This window comes from Lipomyces tetrasporus (genome assembly GCF_029532465.1).
Source record: "Lipomyces tetrasporus strain NRRL Y-64009 chromosome Unknown POJ06scaffold_2, whole genome shotgun sequence".
Taxonomy (NCBI): Eukaryota; Fungi; Ascomycota; class Lipomycetes; order Lipomycetales; family Lipomycetaceae; genus Lipomyces; species Lipomyces tetrasporus.
Window position 1 is genome coordinate 139,126 of NW_026611597.1, and position 22,900 is coordinate 162,025.

General features: G+C 48.3%; 9 protein-coding genes across 9 annotated transcripts; 5 read left to right on the forward strand and 4 right to left on the reverse strand.

Moving 5' to 3' along the window:
- Window positions 1-527: 527 nt before the first annotated feature.
- Window positions 528-2,383, forward strand: POJ06DRAFT_244657 (aldehyde dehydrogenase domain-containing protein). The gene is made up of 5 exons (XM_056186520.1): window positions 528-869; window positions 914-973; window positions 1,027-1,263; window positions 1,324-2,100; window positions 2,153-2,383. Exons 1-5 carry the CDS (start codon window positions 618-620, stop codon window positions 2,285-2,287), a joined length of 1,461 nt encoding a protein of 486 aa, XP_056045890.1. The 5' UTR covers window positions 528-617; the 3' UTR covers window positions 2,288-2,383.
- Window positions 2,384-2,942: 559 nt separating this feature from the next.
- POJ06DRAFT_244663 (uncharacterized protein) lies at window positions 2,943-3,938 on the forward strand. Its single transcript, XM_056186521.1, has 2 exons — window positions 2,943-3,777; window positions 3,833-3,938. Exon 1 carries the CDS (start codon window positions 2,986-2,988, stop codon window positions 3,667-3,669), a length of 684 nt encoding a protein of 227 aa, XP_056045891.1. The 5' UTR covers window positions 2,943-2,985; the 3' UTR covers window positions 3,670-3,777; window positions 3,833-3,938.
- Window positions 3,939-4,238: 300 nt separating this feature from the next.
- POJ06DRAFT_192458 (uncharacterized protein) lies at window positions 4,239-6,840 on the forward strand (the record flags this gene model as incomplete). The annotated part of the gene is made up of 2 exons (XM_056184880.1): window positions 4,239-4,971; window positions 5,021-6,840. 2 exons carry the CDS (start codon window positions 4,239-4,241, stop codon window positions 6,838-6,840), a joined length of 2,553 nt encoding a protein of 850 aa, XP_056045892.1.
- A 352-nt stretch (window positions 6,841-7,192) lies between these two features.
- POJ06DRAFT_265308 (uncharacterized protein) lies at window positions 7,193-7,940 on the reverse strand (the record flags this gene model as incomplete). The annotated part of the gene is made up of 2 exons (XM_056189069.1): window positions 7,193-7,567; window positions 7,626-7,940. The coding sequence occupies 2 exons, from the start codon at window positions 7,938-7,940 to the stop codon at window positions 7,193-7,195; spliced, it is 690 nt and encodes a 229-aa protein (XP_056045893.1).
- A 351-nt stretch (window positions 7,941-8,291) lies between these two features.
- POJ06DRAFT_205589 (flavin-containing amine oxidoreductase-domain containing protein) lies at window positions 8,292-13,807 on the forward strand. Its single transcript, XM_056185360.1, has 3 exons — window positions 8,292-8,386; window positions 8,468-12,435; window positions 12,488-13,807. The coding sequence occupies exons 2-3, from the start codon at window positions 8,490-8,492 to the stop codon at window positions 13,690-13,692; spliced, it is 5,151 nt and encodes a 1,716-aa protein (XP_056045894.1). The 5' UTR covers window positions 8,292-8,386; window positions 8,468-8,489; the 3' UTR covers window positions 13,693-13,807.
- Window positions 13,808-13,996: 189 nt separating this feature from the next.
- On the reverse strand, window positions 13,997-16,298 carry POJ06DRAFT_192478 (RNA polymerase I-specific transcription initiation factor RRN3-domain-containing protein; the record flags this gene model as incomplete). The annotated part of the gene is made up of 2 exons (XM_056184881.1): window positions 13,997-15,856; window positions 15,918-16,298. 2 exons carry the CDS (start codon window positions 16,296-16,298, stop codon window positions 13,997-13,999), a joined length of 2,241 nt encoding a protein of 746 aa, XP_056045895.1.
- A 312-nt stretch (window positions 16,299-16,610) lies between these two features.
- On the forward strand, window positions 16,611-18,104 carry POJ06DRAFT_49648 (WLM domain-containing protein). The gene is made up of 2 exons (XM_056191125.1): window positions 16,611-16,929; window positions 16,980-18,104. The coding sequence occupies exons 1-2, from the start codon at window positions 16,651-16,653 to the stop codon at window positions 17,904-17,906; spliced, it is 1,206 nt and encodes a 401-aa protein (XP_056045896.1). The 5' UTR covers window positions 16,611-16,650; the 3' UTR covers window positions 17,907-18,104.
- Window position 18,105: 1 nt separating this feature from the next.
- POJ06DRAFT_49652 (kinase-like domain-containing protein) lies at window positions 18,106-21,102 on the reverse strand. Its single transcript, XM_056191126.1, has 2 exons — window positions 20,506-21,102; window positions 18,106-20,447 (listed from the first exon to the last, which is right to left on the reverse strand). Exons 1-2 carry the CDS (start codon window positions 20,836-20,838, stop codon window positions 18,249-18,251), a joined length of 2,532 nt encoding a protein of 843 aa, XP_056045897.1. The 5' UTR covers window positions 20,839-21,102; the 3' UTR covers window positions 18,106-18,248.
- A 2-nt stretch (window positions 21,103-21,104) lies between these two features.
- On the reverse strand, window positions 21,105-22,612 carry POJ06DRAFT_244672 (Isopropylmalate dehydrogenase-like domain-containing protein). Its single transcript, XM_056186522.1, has 2 exons — window positions 21,548-22,612; window positions 21,105-21,497 (listed from the first exon to the last, which is right to left on the reverse strand). Exons 1-2 carry the CDS (start codon window positions 22,448-22,450, stop codon window positions 21,285-21,287), a joined length of 1,116 nt encoding a protein of 371 aa, XP_056045898.1. The 5' UTR covers window positions 22,451-22,612; the 3' UTR covers window positions 21,105-21,284.
- Window positions 22,613-22,900: the final 288 nt, after the last annotated feature.

Consider the following 22,900-nt stretch of genomic DNA (forward strand, 5'->3'; position numbering starts at 1 on the left):
TATGCGAGATTACCCCTACCCAGGTAACCAGTTTGTAAGATTAGGTTTAGCGGTTGGACAGCGACGTGTCATGCTACTTACTACCTTGCAAGACGAGGGCCACGTTGGCCATACTATGCAGCGCGGTTGTGGATGTCGCCTTATGCCCGCTGGGGTACAATGGATGGGCATGGCTGGATGTTCTGAGAGGCATTTTTTGAATTTGTTAGACTCAACCACCTTCTACTTGTCACGTAATGTCCCTTTGCTTGTGGGCGCCTGTTAAAGATTGTATTCGTTCGGTCAATCTCACATGTTAGGCGGTAGATCCAATCCTTAACATCCAAATGATCAAAATGGATAATTTTTATACATCAGCAGCTTTACTACATTTTAGCAGGCATTGCACTCTCAGAGATGCTGATTTTAAGATGATTTAAAATGCTTGCGAGGTTGCTGTCTATTGGTTAAGTAGTCAAAAGTACAGAGTTTAAGGATCGCTAGATAAAGTTTAGCCGCTGAAACGACGGCGACTAGCTGCGGATAATCTCACCGCCGTTTCTCTGGCCTACCCTTCAATCGCTAAGTAGATAAAATAAACATCCCATTCATTGCATAGTACGCAGTCGACTAAGACAATGTCTTCGTCGAAACGAATAATTCCTCTGCTGATCAATGGGAAGAAGATAGTTTCGAATGATAGCTTGCATATTCCGGTCTATTCGACAGCCAGGCATCCGACCAGATCGGAACGAGAGGCCGTTCATTTCGCCCAAGGAGCCACTGTTGAGCAGGCAGTTGAAGCTGCAGTCACTTCTGCGGTGGCATTTAGTAAGTGGAGGCGGGTTTCTCCTCTTCAGAGAAGAGAACTTCTGCTGGAGACTGCTAATGTAAGTGACGAGGCCAATAGTCAAGTCAGATCTGATATCAATAGATACTGCGAAAACGACGGGAAGATGGCATTGAAATCCAGATGCTAGAATGCGCTCCGGATGTGAGTCTTGTTATGTGGAATTACAGGAATTGCATTAATCAAAGCAACTGCAGCGCAGTTTTGCTGCGAAAATGTATGATGATGCTATCTTACATGTTACCGAATGGGCCGGCCTAGTCACGTCAATTCGAGGAACAATTCCGGTGTCCGAGACGAATGATGTCCTTCCGATAGTATTCAGAGAGCCTATCGGTCCGGTCCTTGGAATTGCTCCGTGGAATGCCGCGCCGATATTGTCCATGAGAAGCTTAGGCATGCCAATTGCTGCAGGGTGCACCAGCGTATTTAAGGTAAATCCTATCATTCCAAGCTTATTGGAAGCCAGGAGATTTCTTCTAATTATTGAGTAGACTTCAGAGTTATCGCCGGCTTCGCATTTCTCAATTGTGCAGGCATTTGTGGACGCAGGACTTCCAGACGGCGTACTGAATGTGCTTCACGTTCGTCCCCAGGACGCACCAAAGATCGTCCGAGCGCTCATTGAAAGGCCGGAAATTCGGAAAGTCAACTTCACCGGGTCTACGCAGACAGGTCGCGAAATAGCGATCACCGCTGCGGAAAATTTAAAACCTGTCCTATTAGAATTGGGCGGTAAATCTGCCTCTATCGTTCTTGAGGACGCCGATCTAGAAAATGCTGCGAAGCATACTATTGTTGGCGCGTGGCTTAATCAAGGGCAGATCTGCATGAGTACCGAACGTGTGCTAGTTAGTAAAAGCATATTCAGCAAATTTCTGGAGCAGTTAAAATATGCCGCGATGCAGTTGCATCCTCATTTTGGGCAGTTTCCTCAGGTTACACCTGATTATGCTGACAAGATTCATGAAATGATATCCGAAGCGTTAGAGCACGGAGCACGTCTAGTTTATGGATCGCATGAGCGACCGAATGATGCCCAGCTATCGCCTACAATTCTTGCAGATGTCAGCCGACAGTCCAAGATCTACGCTGACGAAACGTTTGGTCCGACAATCATTGTGATTCCAATCGAATCCGATGCCGAGGCAATCAATATTGTGAACGAGAGCAATTATGGACTTTCAGCCAGTATATGGACTAAAAACTTTGTCAAGGGTATTCGTCTCGCTCGGGACATTGAAAGTGGTGCTGTGCATATCAATGGAATGGTGAGTTGCTAACTGTACTTACTACCCTACAATTAATGCTGACTTCTCTGAGACTGTGCATGATCAATCAACGTTACCACACGGCGGTGTGAAAGACAGCGGAAATGGCAGATTCGGAGCTGAATGGGGCCTGAACGAGTTTACTATCACGAAGACAGTCACAGTTTCGGGTTTCGCTGAACCTTGAAATATGTGCAGACTAGAACACTTCACTTAGAACTTAGAATGTGATTATAGAGATCACCTTTATTACACACGTCCAAATGTCCTCAAACGATTGGCAGGAATCAATCATAGGGAGGGCGGTGCCTGTAAAAGTTTACCGATTATTATCGTAGTGCCCAGCTCAGACAAGCAGGCATGTTTTGCGCGACCGCCGCTAGCAAGTTCGGCGTGCGTCGCACAACTTGCGATAGAATTTGTCAACATTGCGCGCTGTAGGAGACACGCCTCCTGACAATCCCACCACCCAACAGTATTGCAGAGAGTCAGGCATTGTTAATTCAAATGGATATTTGGCGACAGTACAAGGGCGACCTGTTACGGCGTCTTTCGCATTTACAAGGATCACGCATTAATCGCAATTTCAGTGATAACGAAGTAACATCAGTGGCATCGTCCACTTCATCTTGGAAATCCTCCATATGGCATAAGAAGCTATTCACTCCAGACGCGGACTTCAGCAGATTTGAGAAAGGGGCTGCAGTCAGAGAAGTAATGGAGTGCGATGATTCATCCATTCACGCCGAGGGATCAACAAGCCCGAAATCTACTCTGGATATAAGCTTCAATGGGACTGCTGGGACAGTGGACGCTGCAGGTGGATCGAGTGAGGATACAAAGCCAGCGACGTTTACGGAGGGGCAAAACCGGGTATTGCGTGAAATGGACGTTTCGACAATGGACGCTGGGTCGCAGACTACACAAACAGATTTGAACAAGTTCAATTTTATACTATCTGCTGAGTATATTCACAATGGCAATGATAGTAAAACTGACAAGTTGCAAACGTCGAACAGTAGCTGGATGCATCAGGGGAGTGTTAGGGAACCAGCATTATCCAATATTACTAATTCAGATCGCAGTCTTTCAGATCAAAAACAGACTGGAGGGCGACCAATGGTTGACTTAACCAATTATAAGCTTCAGGAAGTGGAAGATGATCTAGGTGAATTTGCCTGTAAACCTTTGTTCATTTACGATTATGGCAGCAGCGATCCACGGACACCAGCTCATTCGTGGCAACCTTCGATTGAAGAACTACTCAACATGTTTCCAAAGCTGACGCGAGGTGATCTCGAGGACGATTTGGCTTCTAATTTTCTCTTTCCATTACCACATATGCACTTGTCATTGCTATTAGGCAAGCAGGTGCCATGTGAGAGATGCCAGCAGTCAGTCGAATACTTGATGACAACATATGATAAGTACATAGCTTTATTTACTGATGGAGCGGACTCATGGCAGACTAAGAGTTGGGGTCACCAAATTTCTTATGCAACAGATGATAGAGAGCTTGCTGCTCAAATGGCGAGGGCGGAGTGTCGGATTGCGCTTGTGTACCCGTGAGCCGGCTACTACGAACCTGACGACTGTAGAGAATATCGCCTGTTCTGATTGAGGATAATTTTGTGCATTTTTTGTGGGACACGGTCTGGGCTGGAATTTTCTTATATTCTTAAGCATACTGTTAGAGACATCTTAAATATTGCTAGATTCTGTGTAGACCTACTGAATAATATAGTCAACTTTTAGAAATTTACAGTGTGGGCTTATAGATCTACTTTCTTACCGGAATGCAGAGTAGGAGGTAAATCGTTCCGCAGGCCATGTCTAAGGTTGTATTTTGCGTTAATAGTAGTAATGGCAACTGAAGTGGCGTCCAATTGGGAGTTTCCGCATCGGGCTACCTACCCCCCTAATTCGGCATCTCCGGCATTAGGTCTGGACCGACCGCGCCACTCAGCCGCCAGATAGTTTAGATGAGCCGTTAAGCATCTGATAATTCACTACACTTAATCCCCACTGCACTCTTCTTCCGCAATATCAGACGGGTGATTATCTGGGGCGAGATGAGGTTGCCGGTCGCCTTCATCATGGGCATTTGGACCTTGTTATTGGCCTCACCAGCACCGACAATGGCCTCAGTCACAATCGTTGATTTACTGTCATCTTCCCCGGATTTCACGCTGCTCGTTCGCGTGTTACAGCGCACCGGATTGATTCCAGTGCTTAATATGGCCCGCAATGTCACCTTCTTTGCACCGTCTGACGAGGTCCTCAAGAAACTTCCTACTGATGTCGATATCCCGATTTTGCTTCAGTACCTGATCATCACCGATCCAGTTGTTGCGGCTAACTTGACAGAGGAGGAGGCAGTGTATTTCTCGTACCTACGCGCACCAGCAGCCCCGGATGTTCCTTTGCCTCTGAGGGTTCAGCATCTTCCTCCTTCACGTCCAAGTAGAACAGATGAGGCAGGAATGCAACTCGTTATCGGGTCAGGCGCGGCCAAAGTTGTCAAGCATGATTGGGTCGCGGACAATGGAGTTATTCAGGTCGTTGATGCGCTCGTACCGCTACCGGATACATTATGTGATACTATTGCCAGATCAGCTTATACAGGGGATAGGCAACTATTCTCTCAGCTATTCATCAAGCATCCTATGATCTGTTTTCTTCTTCAACATGCACAGGACACGGCGACATTGCTGGTGCCCGTTGACTCGGCGTTCGACGTCCTGACCGACGTGGAACTCTCATATTTGATGCTCAACGCGGGGCATGATGATCGTCTGCGATTCATTGGCAATCACTTTTTATATTCGTCCGTATACCGACAGAATGACACGCTGGGACTAGGAACTAATGGTTGGTATTGTTTGTCGATTCCTAAATCATCATGTTGACGTAATTCTAGTCCCATCGATGTCAGGTGCTATGGTAAATATAAGGAAGTCAAAGCGCGGTATCATATTTAATGGAAATGTGGAGGCGATCGAGAGTGACATTGTGCTTCAGAACGGTGCCATTCACACTCTGCCATCGCTCCTTACGCCATGGTCATTTTTCGAGTTCACTGCTCGCAAATATCTGTACGGCTTGAATGCGACTCAATTTGCTGATGAGCTACTATTCCACAAATATGCATCAGTGCTTGATGACACTCACCGAGTGCAGACTATATTCGCGCCAGTGGACATTGTAGGGGCAGACACCCCTGTGTCGGCCAACTCACTCGAGTATCATTTCACGGACAGCTTGATTGATAGCCTTGATGAGTCTATAGTTCTGCCTAGTCGGTTATCATTGCAATCTCTTAGCGGGCGCCACCAGCATATTCAAGTAACGGTTGACAAGTTCGGAGACATTTTGGTTAACGGCAAAGCAAAGGTTCTCCGCGCACCTTTACGGATAGGTAAAACAGCAATCATTCCTATTGATCGTGCACTAGATCTTCCACCTCCCTTAGTCTTTGCAGTGGGCTCAATTTTAGAGGCGCGCACTAGTTTGCTAATGTTTGAGTCTCTGGGTTTGCTAGATGGCGAAGCTGTGAAAGGATGGACGGTTTTTGTTCCTGAGGACGCGGCTTGGGAGAACTTAGGAAGCGTGGCGAAGTTTATACAGAGTTCGCCTGAAGCAGCGAAAGAAGTAGTTTGCAGCTTGATGTTTACGAAACCGATTTATTCGTATGATTTCACTAGCGCGAATGCTGTGGACTATGAAACTGCTGCCGGTACCAGGGTGTCCATCAAGACGGATGATAGCAAGGCATCGATTTCATTTAGAATGGGCACTTCTGAGTCTGTGGTTCCATTAAAATCAGTAGACGTACTCTTTGACGGTGGTGTCATTCATACAATTTCATCGATTCCCATCCCAGAGACCGTCAAGATTACTCCTCGGCAGTTGTTAGAGGCTGAACATATTACGACCTTTGTTGAGTTGCTAGAGACGGCATCGTTAGCCAAAGATGTGATTGCAGACGAGGCGCAGTACGTTATCCTGGCACCAGTGGACTCAGTTTTGGCAGTTGCCAACATCACAACGGCAACAGTTGACCTTACCACCCAGATGGGTCTTCATATCTTACGCCGACGATCAACACAGGGCAGCTCATTCCTTTCTGGTCGCTCTGTCTACGATACATTGGTTAGCGGTGTGTGCATGACAGTGATATCGAACCTGTCTGATGATATGTACGAGCTGCGCATTGTAAATCACCCTTCTGTCGCGAGCATCCAGCCAGTTCGAGTCCTGTCAGGTGGGGTGACGACATCTGGATCAGAAATCTATATCATCGATCGTGTTTTTCCAATTTCGGCGATAACTCCAGATGAGAGTCCCGCTTGGTGGCAAGCTCATGGTGTTCTCGTGGGTCTTGGTGCCTCTGGAGGAATTCTTACCATGGTTCTTATTGGGCTGTTCTGGTTTATGATAATTTACAGAGGTGGGAGAAAGTCGAGACATCGTCAATCGTCGAATGGCAGCGATAAAAGCTTTGTCAGGTTCAGGCGGTCATTCTCTGGGTCGGGAAGGAGCATAATCATTAACGCCAACGGAAGTGATGAAGAAGACGATGACGATGACGATGTCATGGGCGAGGATACGCCGTTCCTACGCAGGGCAGCGAGCGGACGGTTGGGAAGTCGAGTTAATATAGAAGACTTCGGCGATGTAGATGAGGATGCCGAGGAAGTAGAATTACCGTCACGGAGTAATGAGCATATCAATGTGTAGATTGTTATTTGGCACTGGTAAATATTGGTTTCATGGTTTTTTTGCTGATGTAGTGTGTCGTTTCGGATATCACTCCAAAGATCATGTTAGCGTCGAGTCTCGGTAGACTAATAGGTTACGGGTTTGAGCTTGCATTCGACTCACTCTTGTTACATGGACGATGCGACAAAGTACACAAATCAAATCACCTAAATCCAATCGCCTAGTAACATATACATCCAACAAAGTTCCGATTATATATATCTAATCCTGCCCCAACACCGCTCCTTTAACCGATATCCCAAATGCCCCAGAACCGTCAGTAACGACCACAAATGTTAACTGCCCGAACTCAACCTGTTTCTAGCAATATTTAAGTCAACACATTGTTGATTGTCCAAACCTGACCGTTTCCAGTGCCCTCTGTCTTTACAACGTCAGCCTTGACGCCACCACTTGCCTTCTGTGCGTGAACAACCTTGTGGTCACCGGCACTCTCATACCACAAATCGCTAATCCCAGCACCACATTTCTTCCTCTCCCCTGGGCCATCAAAACCGTAGTCGTTCACAACGTGACTCAGAACAAATCGCTCAATATTTTCCATAGCACGGCGCTCCTCTTCCCTGGCGTCACCGCGCTCTGTAGTCTCCTCGTCCTCCCATGGCTTCCGTTTCAATGACTGCATCACCACATTGGTGGGCGCCAGAACAAGTGTATCTTTGGAACGATCTTGAAGTCTCCACATCTATTAAAAGTTAGCAATTGTGCCCTAATTCAGAAGCTTAACAAAAGCCTGAATATACCAATCCTTCAACTTGTCTAACCAAGCCGGCAAAAATGCTAATCTCTCGATCAATGCCCAACGCATCCGTCATCAACAACTGAACGCCGTTGCCCTTCGAGGCAACATCGTTGTCAACCTCGCCGTAAAGCACCTTTTGCCCGCCCTTAGCTGCGAATTGCATGTCCTTGTCGTCCATCATAAACGGCTTCACGGCTTGCGGAGACGACGGATTTGGCAAATAGTAATCATTACGGAGGTTAGCTGCAAGTAACTGCGCGGATGCCGATGCTGCAGCAAATGTAGCGACAACAGAAACGACCTTGAGAAAACGCATTACTGTGTAGACTGAAAACTCTGCGAGAATGCAAACCGCAGTAGAGCTGTGATGTTCGTGTACTGACGTCAATATTATACAGACAACGAAATGATTCTCAAGGATAGGAAGAAGTAGTGCGTCACCCGGAGCAGTCATGGGGGTTAGGAATTACGTGCACAATAATAGAATGACCGAACATCGAATGTTGACTTCATTGTCACGCCAAGATGGCAAATTTGGGGTTAGGGCATTTTCAATCGAAAAATATAACCCTAATCCACACTGAGTGTGGCACAAGAGACCCTAACCCTTCCTCAACAACATCTCCGCTCGAGAATAGACACCTTAGAGCATATCAGACAGCAGGAACCGGAACAACTGCGACGGCCGGTAGCAGTAGCGGAAATTGGTAGCAATTGGACGGCGAGATGTGTATATTTATGACTTAAACCCATGATGTACTGGTAAGTGCTTTCTGGTTAGCTGGGTGACAAGATAAGGCCCATGCTCGTGTCTGATCCTGCTAACAACGAGTCGTCGATTAGAGACCACACCAGCCGTAATAATATGGCGCAAAGTAATCCCGCGGGGGGAGGCGGTCAAGCTACTGCTTCCGCGCCTGGCGGCTATTACCTACCGGCATTTGCTGCCAACATGGGCATGGACATTCTGAATGCGTCTCAACAAACGGCTCCTCAACAGCAGCAAAACCACCCACAACGCCAGCAGCCGGAGCAATACACGAACTATGACGCGTATTATCAATCTAGTGCTTACTCTGATCAAGGGCTCTCGGGGGATATGAGCCAACTGGTCCGACAAGGCCACGAGCAGTCGCATCAACAGGACCAGACTACATTCGAGCAGGATCTTGGTGCTGCTCTGGGAATCGACACGTCGGACTCCGGATCACCGAACCGACAAGTCTCGTTGGAGAATAGCCAGGAGAATGGTCATAATATATGGGCCCAATTCTTAGAGTCGCAGCAGGATTCTATTCTTGCGTGGGACCAAGACCAGCATTTACAACCGACATCTGAAGTACAGCAGCCTGCTTCCACTGCGCGACAGTCGAACGGTGGTCATGGTCAATACCAATATTCCAACGGAGACAATAGCTCGTCCATAGCCGGGTATTCGCAGATGAATAACCAGTACGGCATATATGGGGAACCGTACGGGCACCCTCATACTGCCTTGCCATATCAACAGACACCTATTCCGCCGCCACCTCATTTACAGCAGCAGCAACAAGTGCAGCAGTCTTCACAGCCCCAACAATACCAATTCGTTTCCCAGCAGCGTCCCCGGTCCCACGCGATGTATGGACATCATCCACCGCATCACTCAACTTTGGATCAACCATATTCGCCGATGCCACCACGCCAACACACTGCCCAGCAGCAACCGCCGCCACGACAACCACAGATGCAGAGTTCTATGGCTTCGCAAATGCAGTCACCAATTCAGCAGTCGATGCACTCTAGAATTGAAGAGCCAGAGCAGCAGTCGATACCGTCCACTCCAGTCATATCGACCGCTAATGCGAATGGGAGTGGCGGTTTTTATGACAGTCAGGCGCAGCAGCCGTCCCTGAAACAAGAGGCTATGGAGCAGCAACCGCATATCACGCTGATGCATAACCTGCAGCGTACGCCTACCGTTTCTCCTTCATTTTTACCACCACAGACTACACCTACGCAAAAGCAATTGCAGCAGCCTGTACATCCGCATTCGCAGGCTTCAGTCCCGTTTCAACATCAAGAATACGTTAAGCCTCCGCTACCTCCGCATCTTCAGCCACAACAGAAGGAACAACAGCAGCTACAGCAGACTCCGCCGAATGCAGTACCGCTATCCCAGCCGAAATCTCAGGCAAAAGCGAAGCGGCAGCCTTCACAACAATTAACACCTGTGTTGCAAAACAAATTCGTCGTTCCGGCCACAAATCCGTCTTCGTCACTGGCTTTCGAGCCTTCTCGAAAGCGCGCCAGGAATTCATCAACGACTGTGACAAATGCTGTGGCTCCAGATTTGAACATATCGACAGCAGCTGCCACTTCAATGCTTAGTACGCAAGGGATCAACAGTGCATCAAATGCGGCTTCGCCCACTTTGTCGGCTTTAAAGGTACAACGGCGCGAGGATAAAGACGTGACGAGCACTAAGGGGAAATGGAAGGCCAGTCCGGTAATTTCGATTGTTCCAGAGTCCACACGACTATCAACGCAAACTGGATTTCTGTCTCCTATCAATTCGCAAATTGCTGGGGCTCCGTCAAAGTCGCCTCTCGGAACAGTTCACGAATCAATACTGAGTTCCCAAATAACATCGCAACCAGCGGTCAATAATCCGGTGCCTGGCCATGGGTCTGGTGCGAACCAGATAACTTCCGCTCCATCTATTGTGCGGCCAGACGACTCCTCGCAAGTTGTGCGAAATCACATCAATGCAACACCTGGTCTACCTAACTCACAGCAATTTCTTCAACCCCCAAACCTGCCAGATTCTGGAATTGGCACCATGAAACCAGTAGCATCGACTCCGATTCTCAAAGTGGAAAGGAACGATGAAGCCCCAAGGCTGCCGAAGCTCTCAGATCTTGATCGAGATGAGCTGTTAGCTACCATGCTGGCTGAAAGCGAATATGTTGATCCACCAATGACACGTAGCGAATACATCGCCTCGCTGGGCGTAATACCAGAACTTGTGACAACCGTTCCCTATAATCGATTGGAGTATTTCGCGAAATCGTCAATCCCGTCGGATATATCCTCGGAGGTCTATGCGCGAGAAGGGATTGAGGCTGCCTTTGCATCGCGCTTACCTCCATTTGCATTGCACCCCCTCGAGTACGCATTGTTGAAGAACGATATTAACCATTTACATGTGACGACATATCTGAATATTCGGAATGGTATTCTCCGTCTATGGAGGATGAATCATCATGTTAGTGTCACTCGTGCCGAGGCTGCCGGGTGCTCGCGTGATCCTCGATTTTTTGGTCTAGCAGAGGCGGCATTCGAACTGCTTGTACGTCATGGATATATCAATTTTGGAGTTGTGGATATTCCTCGATGCCGGAATAACTTTCCTTACATGCTCCCCATCCCCTCAGTACGCAGACCTAGGTTACGAATTGTGGTGATCGGGGCCGGGATGGCAGGATTGGGCTGCGCAAGGCAGTTAGATGGGCTGTTCAAGCAGTATGATGATTTCTTGTCTGGCTATGAAACTCCTCCAGAAATTGTCATTCTTGAAGGTCGTCAACGAATTGGTGGTCGTGTGTATAGCGCGCCTTTGCGCAATGACGGAGATCAGAATTCTGGATCGCAAAAGGTAGATCTGGGCGGGCAGATTATCACGGGATTTGGTAACGGCAATCCGTTGGCAGTAATCGTTCGGAAACAGCTCGGACTGCCGTGCCACGAGTTGCAAGATGCTGGCGCATTGTATGACGAAGTGGTTGGTGGAGCCGTTTCAGCATCATTGGATCGTCGTGCGGAAGGACTGTTCAATGATATGCTAGATCGTGTCGCCGCATATCGGGCGCCCGTCGTACCGCCACATACTGTTGAAGGTGACGTCTCTCTAGTTACAAGTGGAAAGGATCCAACGGGTGATGGCGGCCGAACAATCGCACGGATGGAGGCCAATGCTGTCGACCTGCCGCCTTTGGAACCTACAGTTGAGGTCGGATCCTATCCTCTGAAGACCGTCGGTCGACCATACACTGCAAAGACAACCAAGACATCTCTTGATCTTAAATTGGAAGATCTGGGATTTGTCGTGTCAAAGAATCGGAATGAACACGATCTTCCACCTTTTACGACCACGCCTGTTCCCCCTCAAGCCCCGACGCTTGGTGCGACGCTAGACAGACAACTAGGTATCGTGAGACAACTTGCCGATTTGACAGTTCAAGATCTTCGGTTAATCAACTGGCATTATGCCAATCTGGAATATGCTAATGCGACCTCAGTGCACAATCTTAGTTTAGGATCGTGGGACCAAGACGACGGCAATGAATTCTCTGGTAAGCATGCGATGTTGGAAAACGGTGGGTACATGCTGGTTCCTCGTGCTCTGTACTTGTTTCCAACTCGTCTCGACGTACGCTTCAAAAGTTCAGTCAAAATTGTCGCATACGAGGCGTCCAAGGAGGCAGGTCGCAAGAAGTTTACAGTCACAATGCATTCCGGTGAGAGCATTTCAGCGGATCGCGTCATTTGTACAGTCCCTCTAGGAGTTTTGAAAGCCGACACTATTAGTTTCCAGCCGGAACTGCCAGAGAAAAAAAAGGAGAGTATCCAGAATTTGGGATTTGGTGTTCTCAATAAAGTTGTTCTTGTGTACGATATGTGTTTTTGGGATCCGGATAAGGATATCGTTGGAGTCGCCCGTGACAATAATGGGTCTGCTGATCGCATGAACCAAGAGAGTTATAGGGATGTAAGGGGAAGGTTTTATATGTTTTGGAATTGTACCAAAGTTGTTGGGAAGCATTGTTTGGGTAAGTCTTGTTGCGACGTTGTCCTTAAGAGTTGCCAAATTAACAGGATTAGTTGCGTTAATGGCCGGACAGGCTGCTGTTGATACGTCAAGGCATCCAGACGAAGTATTGATTCGGGACGCCACTTATGTGTTGTCACGAATGTACCCCTCTGTCGCTATTCCTCACCCGACCGAGACGATTATTACGCGGTGGCATCAAGATCCATTCAGTCGAGGCTCGTACTCCTTTGTGGGTCCAAATGCGACTGGAGAAGACTACGATACCCTGGCGGCTCCAACTTGCGATGATAATCTATTCTTTGCTGGCGAAGCAACTTCCCGTACGCACCCGGCAACAGTTCATGGTGCATATTTGTCTGGTCTTCGTGCCGCCGAGGAAGTATTTCGAACAGTGGTTGGGAATATTACCCTTGCCAGTCCATTGGTCAAACCACGTCTGCGACCAAACGTCCCGCTGCAAACAGAGACAGTTACGTTTCCTCCTCCGCCTAAGAGCGCTTATGTTGGTGAAGTTCCCCCTGTTCCGCAGCCTGTCAGGCTGCCCCACATTCCATTAGGGGAATTCGAAATGATGCCTGTGGATGAAGGCATTGTGCCGATTAAGAGACGTGCCAAGCCCGGTCCGAAGCCGAAGGCCAAATCATCTACACCTGTTCCATTAGCGGTGGCGTCAACGACTACTTCACAGTCGCAAGTACAACCATTTTCGTTTAATATTATTTCGCCAAATGGGTATTTCCCGACGAAGAACAGCACGGCCGGAGCCATCGATCCTCATTTGCATCTGCTGCGTGCTCAGCAACTTCGTGATCAGCGTCTCGCGGCTCATGCGCGTGAGTGTGAAGCGGCGATCTCGAAAGCACTCGGATCTGCCGTTCCCCCAAAGCCAGAGAAAGCCCATCTGAATCCATTCATCCTCTTTCAGAAGGTAAATTGGGAACAGTGCCGTGTAATGGCCGAACAACAGCGACGCCTAGCTACGGGTGACGCAAACGCAAAGCCAACGGTAGCTGACATTCGTGCGATTCTTAGTCAGAAGTGGAGGAATTCGAGTGACGAAGAGAAAAAGCCCGTTATTGAAGAAACCAATCGTAATCGGGTAGAAAACGAGCGCCGGTTCGCCGAATACAAGCTGCGATTGGTAGAATATGAGGAGAAGGTGAAGCTATATCGCGAGAACTGGTTTAAGGAGCATGAAAGTGCTCCGACAAAAGAGGAGACGAGTGAACTTGAATTGGCAAGTACGGTAGCATAAGTTTTAGATAATTTTTGGGAAACGCGTAATTTGATTATACGATAAGTTATGGGTTATTAGAGTGTACTCTATTGTATGTATCATGTATAAACCTCATCATTGTCAGACATTTTATCTAAACTCGATTGCATAATCCAAGCATACTAACACAGTTTTTCATCATCCAATGCTTTTGAGCCCGAGTGTTAAGCACATAACACCATATATGAGTAGGAAATATTCAAAAAAGAAAAAGAACTCCAGATGCACCACAACCTTATGCGCTACAAGCTAAATCCATAACCTACACCGGCCATCTGATACACTACGCACAATTAACCGTCTGATCTTCGTCCTCGTCATCATATTCATCATCTTCTCCGTCGTCGTCTTCGTCTTCTTCGTCTTCTCCTTCACACTCGCTGTCGTCTTTGTTGTCTTTGTTGTCTTCGTCCTCCTCGTCCGACGAGAAATCCTCCTCAGCAGCAACTTCTGCCCAGGTAACATACATCTCCTTGACCAGACGTCTAGTTTTCTTCAACACCAGCGGATCGAAGGGAAAGTATCCCTCTAGCGGCTTCATTCCCGTCTTCGCGAATACACCATCGAAATCTGCGACAGCTAATGAACTGGCTTTTATCTCGTGAATCGTCGTCGATCCCTCTATAGGTGTCGATACATCTGACAACACAGACGTGCCTCTTTTGTTCTTCTGAATAATCGAGAAACAATACGCAGCTCCTTCACGCTGAGCTACTTTGGAAAACATGGAGACAACATCGGCGTTACACCACTTAAGTGGATTGAAGCGAGAGTTGACAACGCGTTGCAGAAGCTGTGAAATGTTGCAAACCCATTCGCCGGATTGGCCAGATTCGTCCTCATCGTTACGAAGCGCGGCGTGCCTAAAGCAGAAGATATAGAAATATCCTTGCACGACCGCGTAAAACATTGTGAAACGAGCCATGTCGATGTTGCCGCGAGGGCTGTTTGACAAAGGTGTAGAGTCAGCCGACTGCACCTCAACTTCTCGTTCGTCAAGATATCTTGATATCCATTTACTGAGGATGGAAATAACAGAGTGAAGTTGAGATCGACTAACTGCGCGAGCTCGAGCGACGTAAGACGCCAGATACTGCATTGCCATTTGCCGTCGCGGAATCGCCTCGGTTGGTGCCAATGCTGTTTCCAAAAGAAGCGCTAGAAAAGCGTCCGTGAATTCGGGAACTGACTGGGAAACTGAAAAGAATAAGTACTGGATCGCGTGTGTTCTATGTGTCGGAAGGAGATATGTTGTGAAAAGAGAGAGAAGAGTAGAGTAAAGAGACAGAGACTCTTTCGAAGGGACTCCTGAAGAATTAAAAGACGGCCTGAGTTTGCCGAGAAGGAAGGAAACCAGGGAGTCCAACTTAATCGACATGATCTTAACATTGGTGAGATCTCGAGCTTCGGCAGCTAGCTGAGTGGAAAATATCACTTCATCCTCTTGAAATTTGTTCTCCAATTGTAAGTTGTCATCCCTGCTCAGTGAAGCCAGAGTATTCCATTCGGCTTCGCCATCATCTTCCCCATTGTCTTCATCTTCGTCATCCAGCTGGTCAAGCTTGCTTTCGATGTCAACATCTAGCTCCACAGTCCGCTCCACGATAACACCCCAAACAGCACGCTGCAGTTCAGGTACGTAGTCCAGGACACGCAATATGTTCGCCACATATCGTGCAATAATTCCTAAATCCTCGTACTTGTATGGAAACAACCTAATAATGGCACTTTGAAGAACGGAAGCAGATGTTGGCACAAGTGTGACTAAGTACCTCAACAGCGCATGCCACCTCTCAGCAGACCAACCACTAGCCATCGTAAACTCGCTAACAATACGGGAAGCTACTTCAGCGTACCACCTCGGTATACTGGAGACTAGAACTCCTAGAAATTTGCCGTGGAGTTGGACTAGCGTCGAGAATTCCTTTCTCTGAGTGCCCGAAAGACTTGCAGGATCTGTCTCGATCCCTGGAAGGTTTATAATGGCTCTGATAAGCGAAACGCAGGTCGTCGCACTGAGGCGGTCAACGTGTGATAATAGCGCAGACAAAGTATAGTAGACTTGTCCTGCAGATAATCCTTCTGGGCTAAATAGCGGAACAGAGAGTTGACTGGTGAGATCAAGCAATGGAGCGATATTTCCCTGAAATATAGTCGTCTTAGATCCAGCAATTAACCACAAGTATACTATAAACAGAACGTACCCTATCCATCTCCGACAATGCGTTTTGAACAAAGCCACGGTGAATACGTCCAGCCAGGCCGTGACCCTTCGCTGATGTTGCAGCGAGGTCATTCTCTACTACGGTTGTTTCATCCACACTGCTTTGGTCGCTGTTTCCAAAAGCAACAGCGTTTCGCTGTAGGTCTGCGGGTGCGGACACAGTCACGCGCTTCTTTCTTTGCCGCTGACCAGACCGTTGATGCGACAATGCCCGTCGGATACCGCTATCATCTCCTGAATCCGAAGCAGACGTTGAAGATGGCGTAATTGGATCATATTCCGGTCGCTTGCGCTTTAGTTTTGATTGTTGTATCGCTGATGATGTGAATGGAGCCTTCGAGTTCGTCGGCGACAAGATCATCACCGCCGAGGGCTCCGAAGACGGCATTGATGGGAAATGTGGCGGCAGTTCAAGCTTCTTGGTCAGCGATGGCGAATCACGAGAGATCGACACCATTTGCTTATGACTTTAGTTGAAGATCGCTTGGAAGGCCTTGGTCAACCTGGACATGAAAAATTGCGAATTGGGAGAGCTCACTCGTTTGGCATGTGCCCCCCAAGGAAAAAACCCTCGCATTAAGCGCTCGATATCTGTTGTCACCTACGCCCACACGTGACTTTCTTTAACGTCTAGTCGTCACATGCTTTCCTGGGCGGCTCAGGCTAGGATATTCGTAAATATCAGATACGTTCTAAATTTCTCGCAGTTCGCAATGCCGCTGTCGATAACGCGATTTAATGCAAAAAATGAGCAGCCGAATCCTAGAATCACATTTATTACCCCTTTGCCGGGGTCGCCACCACATAGCTTGAACATTCTGAACCGCGTCGCGGCCATTGTTTTTCCGATAATGAAGAGCCACTCGCTAAGTATCACAAGTCTCGACGAGAACGAGCACAATAGAGAGTTTTGGGGAATCAATTATAATGCTGGAGAGAATATCAGATTAGTTCTGCGCGGTCCTGACGGTCGATACTTAGGATTTAGACAGGTATGTTGCGTGTGCGATGTCAGGAAGGGAAGGGTGCTCATACCGCGTAGGTTCTCAGCGTCATGATCCACGAACTGGCACATAATAAGCAGATGAATCACTCGAAGACTTTTTGGGCAGTGCGGAATCAATTTATGAGCGAACTGCATGCACTCCAAGCGAAAGGCTACACCGGCGAAGGTCTATATTCGCGAGGATATCAGCTCGGCACATCTGCTATTGTTGATTCGATCCCATTGTCCGAACAGGATATGCCGAAGGAGCTATGTGGTGGATCATATTCGAGGACGCGGAGGACGCGAGTGGTGCACCGACGAAAACGGAAACGGAAATTTGAAGGCAACGGAGTGAAAGCTGGCGGGGATCTACGCAAGAGGAAGGAGCTTGAAGGCGGCAAGGTAAACAATGGGGTCCCTCGCGTTGCAAATAGCGAAAGGGGCCGCGAACTGCGAATGAACGCAGCGCAGAAAAGATTCGACAAACAAGTAGCCAAGGAAGAAGACGAATATGAAGACGAAGAAGTTAACGAAGAATACTTTGACGACAGGCGGTTGGATAATCAAGATTTAACCAACGACGAAAAGAAGTGGCTAAAGGATGAGATGATTGGAATGTACGACGAGACAAAGGAGGAGAGTATTGTTACAGTTGATGTCGGAGCAGTAGTCGACTTGGAGGATAGTGAGTCTGATATGGAATACCATGCGAGCAGCAATCTGCAGCCGTCAACGATCCGGAGGGGTAATCTATCCAAGCCAAGATTTGAGAAGCAAGACTCCAAGACACACCCATTGGCTTGTGGTCAGTGTACGGCGACAAATGATGCGAATGCAGATATTTGCACTGTTTGTAACAATGTGCTGCGGCCAGACCCGGATTTACATTGGCGATGCAGGTCCGATAACTGCTCAGGATCGTTTTGGAATCCAAAGACATATGTCATATGTTCTTGTTGTGGAACTATGCAACCCGCATAAAATTTTATAGAAAGAATTGCATTTGGCGAGAGTCAGAAGGTTTTCTTGAATCTTTGAGATCATGATAGCCAATAATGGAGAACAACACGCCTCATCGTAAACTGGACGTTTTAATCACCAATTCTCATGAGACATTATCCGAATTCTCGTTTGCGAATGCTTGACCATACCAACTATGCACCGGTAGGATTCCATATTTTGTAATCTATTTCAAATCTAGTCCCACATAACACCAATATTAACAAAACCTTTGAGTTCATCCAACGCCATAACCAGAAACTTTTATCTTCAAACAATCGAAGCCAAAATTTCCAATCCGGAGAATGTATTCGTCGATGCCATTCACCGCCATTCAGCCTTCTCGTCCTTCAATACCTTAAACCCACACTCTAACACCTCCAGGCCCATCTCCAAGCATCCAAACAACTTACTCAACTCGTCAACAACTTTATCCCGTGATGACAGCTGAGTTTCCGTCATAATGTTAAGCACATCCACATCCGGCATAGATGGAAATAGTTCCGAGTTAGGAGAGTTCATCGGCATGGTGGGAGACGAAGAGTACGGACCACTGGAGGCGAGAGAAGCAGCAGGACCTTTACCAAAAAACGACGCATTCGAGCTATCTGCGGAGCTTGGCGTGGATAATGGCATCTGCATCTGCGTCTGCAATTGTGCTTGGGCTTGGCTCCAATACAAGGTCGATGGTGGCGGTGGAATAGGAATCTGCAGATTAGGTTGGCGGAGTACTTCTGATTTAGATGGTGAAGGCGGGGCCGGCTGGGACGAAGCGGTTGGAGGTGGAGGATGTACAACGCGCTTTGGTGACGCAGCCCGAGAAGGCGTGCTAGTTGGAATCGTTGGCTGCGGCGCAGGAGCAACCGGGGCGGGCGTACCTGGCAGTGTTGACGCAGGCATAGGAAGCGGCGACTGCGGTGTAGTGTGAATGGTAGGAAATGATGGCGTCTGAAATGATGGCGTCTGTGGGGTATACGGCGTATGCGGCGGTTGAGATGCCGCCTGACTCAATGGAGGCAATGCCGTCAGAGGAGGAAGTTGCGGAATTTGCGGTAACTGTGGTGGGAGAGATGATACGGCAGATGTAGGTGATATTCTCGGGCTTGCTGCCCTTGCAATTGCTGGCGATGTCTGTGGTGTTGGCGGCGATAATACGGGTGCAGGAGATAAAGAATGCGAGGGCAGTGGTGGGTGTCCATGCGAAGGATGACCATGAGGATTCTGAAGTAGCGCATTGGAATTTGAACGAAATAGTCGTGTGTTAAACTTTGGGGGCGGTTGAGGTTGAGCGGCGTCCGTTGTGCTCGATCCACTAACGGCAGCCGTCGCAGCCGCGGAGGCGAGATTCTTCATCGCCTCGAATGTCGGAATTTCGATCTCAACTGGAGACGAACTAGTCGTTGTAGCACCAGAGAAAGATGGTGAAGGCATATCTGGTGCGGAAGACGGCGTCGACGCTGTTTGAGATAACGGTGGCGTGTCGCTATTCGTAAACAGCTGAAGCAAAGGGTGTGGCGCCTGCGTAGCGGTCCGAGATTCAAGGCTGGCAAAATTCCTGGCAGCGAGAGTGGATGGGTTCGTCGCGGGGAATTGGGTTGCCAGCCGTAGAGTCTCGGCATTCAAGTCGGAATCTATCTGACGATCGGCCAAGTATTCCAGTGTCCGCGTACTGTCGATTGACCCTTTCGCACCGTCGGTTTCACAATAACTGCCGGACGAAGTCGTAGATGCATCCGACAGTCTTCTGTGGTCCGAAGGCTCTGCCGCCGTAAAAGTATCAGTAGTACTGTCACTCTCAATATCGAAGTCCCATCCAACGCTCTCCTTGTCGTTCTCCTCTTCGTCCGCCATCGATCCGTCCTCGCCATCGCTGCCGACCTGCGCCCCGGGAATTTGTGCGCCACCATTCTTATTATTATTCGCCAGTGCAATACTTTGCCTGACGTTGCCTTGATCTCTCCAAGTCCGATACCGTGCAATCAGTTCGCGCAATGACGATGTGGGAACGTTTTTGCTCACTCGAATCAAGCGTGTCCGAAGTAATTCGTCTGCGTTTGGTCGCTCCTCGGGTCGCTCGTTGAGACACAGCGACAAGAATTCCTTTAAACTCTGCGTATATTGCGCACCCTCCAGTCGCGGTGGCTTCGATCTGGGGATCAAAAACATAACCCTCAGACCATCCTGGTCCGCGTACGGTGGCTGCCCAGTCGCCATTTCATAAATTGTAATTCCAAGCGACCAAATGTCAGCCTTGTAATTATACGTTGCACCTTCTGTGATGACTTCGGGAGCCATCCAGTATGGGGTGCCGACAATCGTACTCCGCTTTGGATGGTTGGCGGATATTTGGGCCGCTACACCGAAGTCGCAGAGTTGCACGCCGCCATCGTTTTTGATGAGAATATTCGCAGCTTTAATATCACGGTGGATAATCCCGGCCTTGTGAATGTAGGATAGAGCGATCAGTGATTCTCGAACAATGACCTGTGTAAATCGCTCCTCGATCTTGCCCATTGCCAGTTGCTTCGAGGTTCAATTAGATTCCTGCGTCAACCAGATGCTTATTCTTTGCAGTACTTACCAAAGTTCTCACACTGCCACCAGCACAGTAATCCATAATAATCCATAACCGCGATCCGACCAAATGTGACCCGTGATACCGCACAATGTTTTGCGCATCCCCCTGCTTCAGCTCTGATAACAGTGCGATCTCGTGGCGAACATCTTTAACCTCGTCCTCCGCAGTGTCTAAGTTCAGGACTTTAATTGCCACGACCTTCTTCTCGGCAGTATTATATCCTTTATAAACGACGCCAAAGTTGCCCCGGCCAATGATCTCGCCCCGACGGTAAATCTTTGCTGCGGATAAAGGGGCAGCTGATGCGTCAGGGTGGTGGCCGTCGGGCAGCGGCATGCTGACAATGTCAAGCGGAACGGAGGAGAATCTACTGTATAGATCGTTATCAATAAAATACTGCTGGGCTGAGTATGCAACGTTGACTTAAAATGTGAGTTGGATTGTTGTTACCGTCTGGTTACGCGATTACTGAATGTGGGTCTATTGTGTGGGAGCCGTGAAGTTTAAAACGCAGCGTCGCACTATAACGAAATACAGGACCATTCTTGTAGTTCGCTGGACTGTTACAGAGCCGCAAGAATGCCTGTTAGCACACGAGGTTCTAATTTGGAAATGATGTTTCCGCCAAGTGATAAGCTCAACTTTCTGTCAATTTTGACGAATGAATGTCAAACATAGAATAGACTCCTCCGCATATACTCGATACAAAATCTTTACCCCTGCCGAGACAAACTTTTTGAACTCATAATTACTATAATGCCAGACGTACACTCCATGTAGTATTAAGCTGATAAAAGACTCTTGAGAACCTCGACCACCGCGTCGCCAACCTCTGAAGTAGTAGCGGTACCGCCGAGATCGCCAGTCCGAACATCGTATCCGCCGATCTCCTTAGCATCAAGAACTTTGCGGACTGCTTTCTCAACAGCGTCGGCCTCCGACCTCATGTTCAACGAAAGACGAAGCATCATCGCAACGGACAGAATGGTAGCAATCTGCTAAGTCAGTATACCCATCAAAGAAAGCACACAATTATTGAGCATACCGGGTTTACGCGGTTTGGCGGGAGATCAGGAGCCGAACCGTGGCAGGGCTCGTAAAGACCAAGGGCCTCGTTTCCGTCAGGGAGAGAGGCAAGAGAGGCGGATGGTGGGAGACCGAGGGATCCAGGAATAACCGAGGCTTCATCCGAAATGATATCGCCGAACATATTTGAGGTGAGAATAATACCATTGAGCTGACGAGGGGACTTGACCAGGATCATAGCAGCAGAGTCAATGAGCTGGTGTTGGAGAGTGAGCTGAGGGAACTCGCTCTTGATGACTCGCTCAGTCGTCCTACGCCAGAGACGCGAGGATGCAAGAACATTAGCCTTATCCAAACTCCAAATTGGAGCAGGAGGATCATACTGAAGAGCAAGATAAGCAGCCATTCTGGTGATTCGCTCAACCTCAGGGACAGAGTAGATCTCAATATCGGACGCAACACCATCACCTGTATCCTCCTTGCGGTCACCAAAGTAAATACCACCAACCAACTCGCGCACGACAGTAAAGTCCGTTCCCTTAACAATATCTTCTTTGAGAGGACTGTACTTAACAAGCGACTCGGAAGCAAAGTTGCACGGCCGCAGATTGGCATAGAGATTGAGCTCCTTTCGAATCTTGAGCAGACCCTGCTCCGGTCGCACCGGCGCTCCAGCACCCCATTTTGGTCCTCCGACAGCTCCCAGCAAGATAGCGTTGGCCTTCTTTGCAGCCTCCAGAGTCTCGTCGGGAAGAGGAACGCCAGTGGCATCAATAGCTGAACCACCAATAAGATGCTCTTCGAACTCAATCTTGTGCTGCGGACGTAGCTCGCAGATGGCCGTCAATACTTTCTTGGCCTCAGCAACAACTTCCTTACCGACATGATCACCTGGTAGGAGAACAATTTTCTTGGTCGACATTGTGAATGGTATCGGAGAATAGTTGATATTGGATCTTGACAAATGGAAGAAAGCAGACCAACCTTTTTTGCAACCAACTTCATTCAAGTGCAGAAGGTTTGCTATTTCGCCGACAGCGGCCAAAGGTAGCCCTAACCTAGGAAAATTGTCCGAGATCGGCCAACCCGCCGCACGAACAGTTCAATATTTTGTCAGCCCCCAAAAACTAAATAATTATTAGCTTGTTAGCAAAATTCGATCCAAGCCCCGGCCCGCATTCACATGACCTTAATTAACAGAGTATTCATGCGCCAAAGCAGCAAAGTAATTGCATATATTTGGAAAGCGCTCCGATAGGTAATCGGAGTGCTTCTGCATCCAAGCAAACTGCAACGATAGTACCGCCTATAGCAGTAATTATATATGGCTAAATCAAGACTTCAGCTATCGCAGCGGGAGAATTTACGTTTC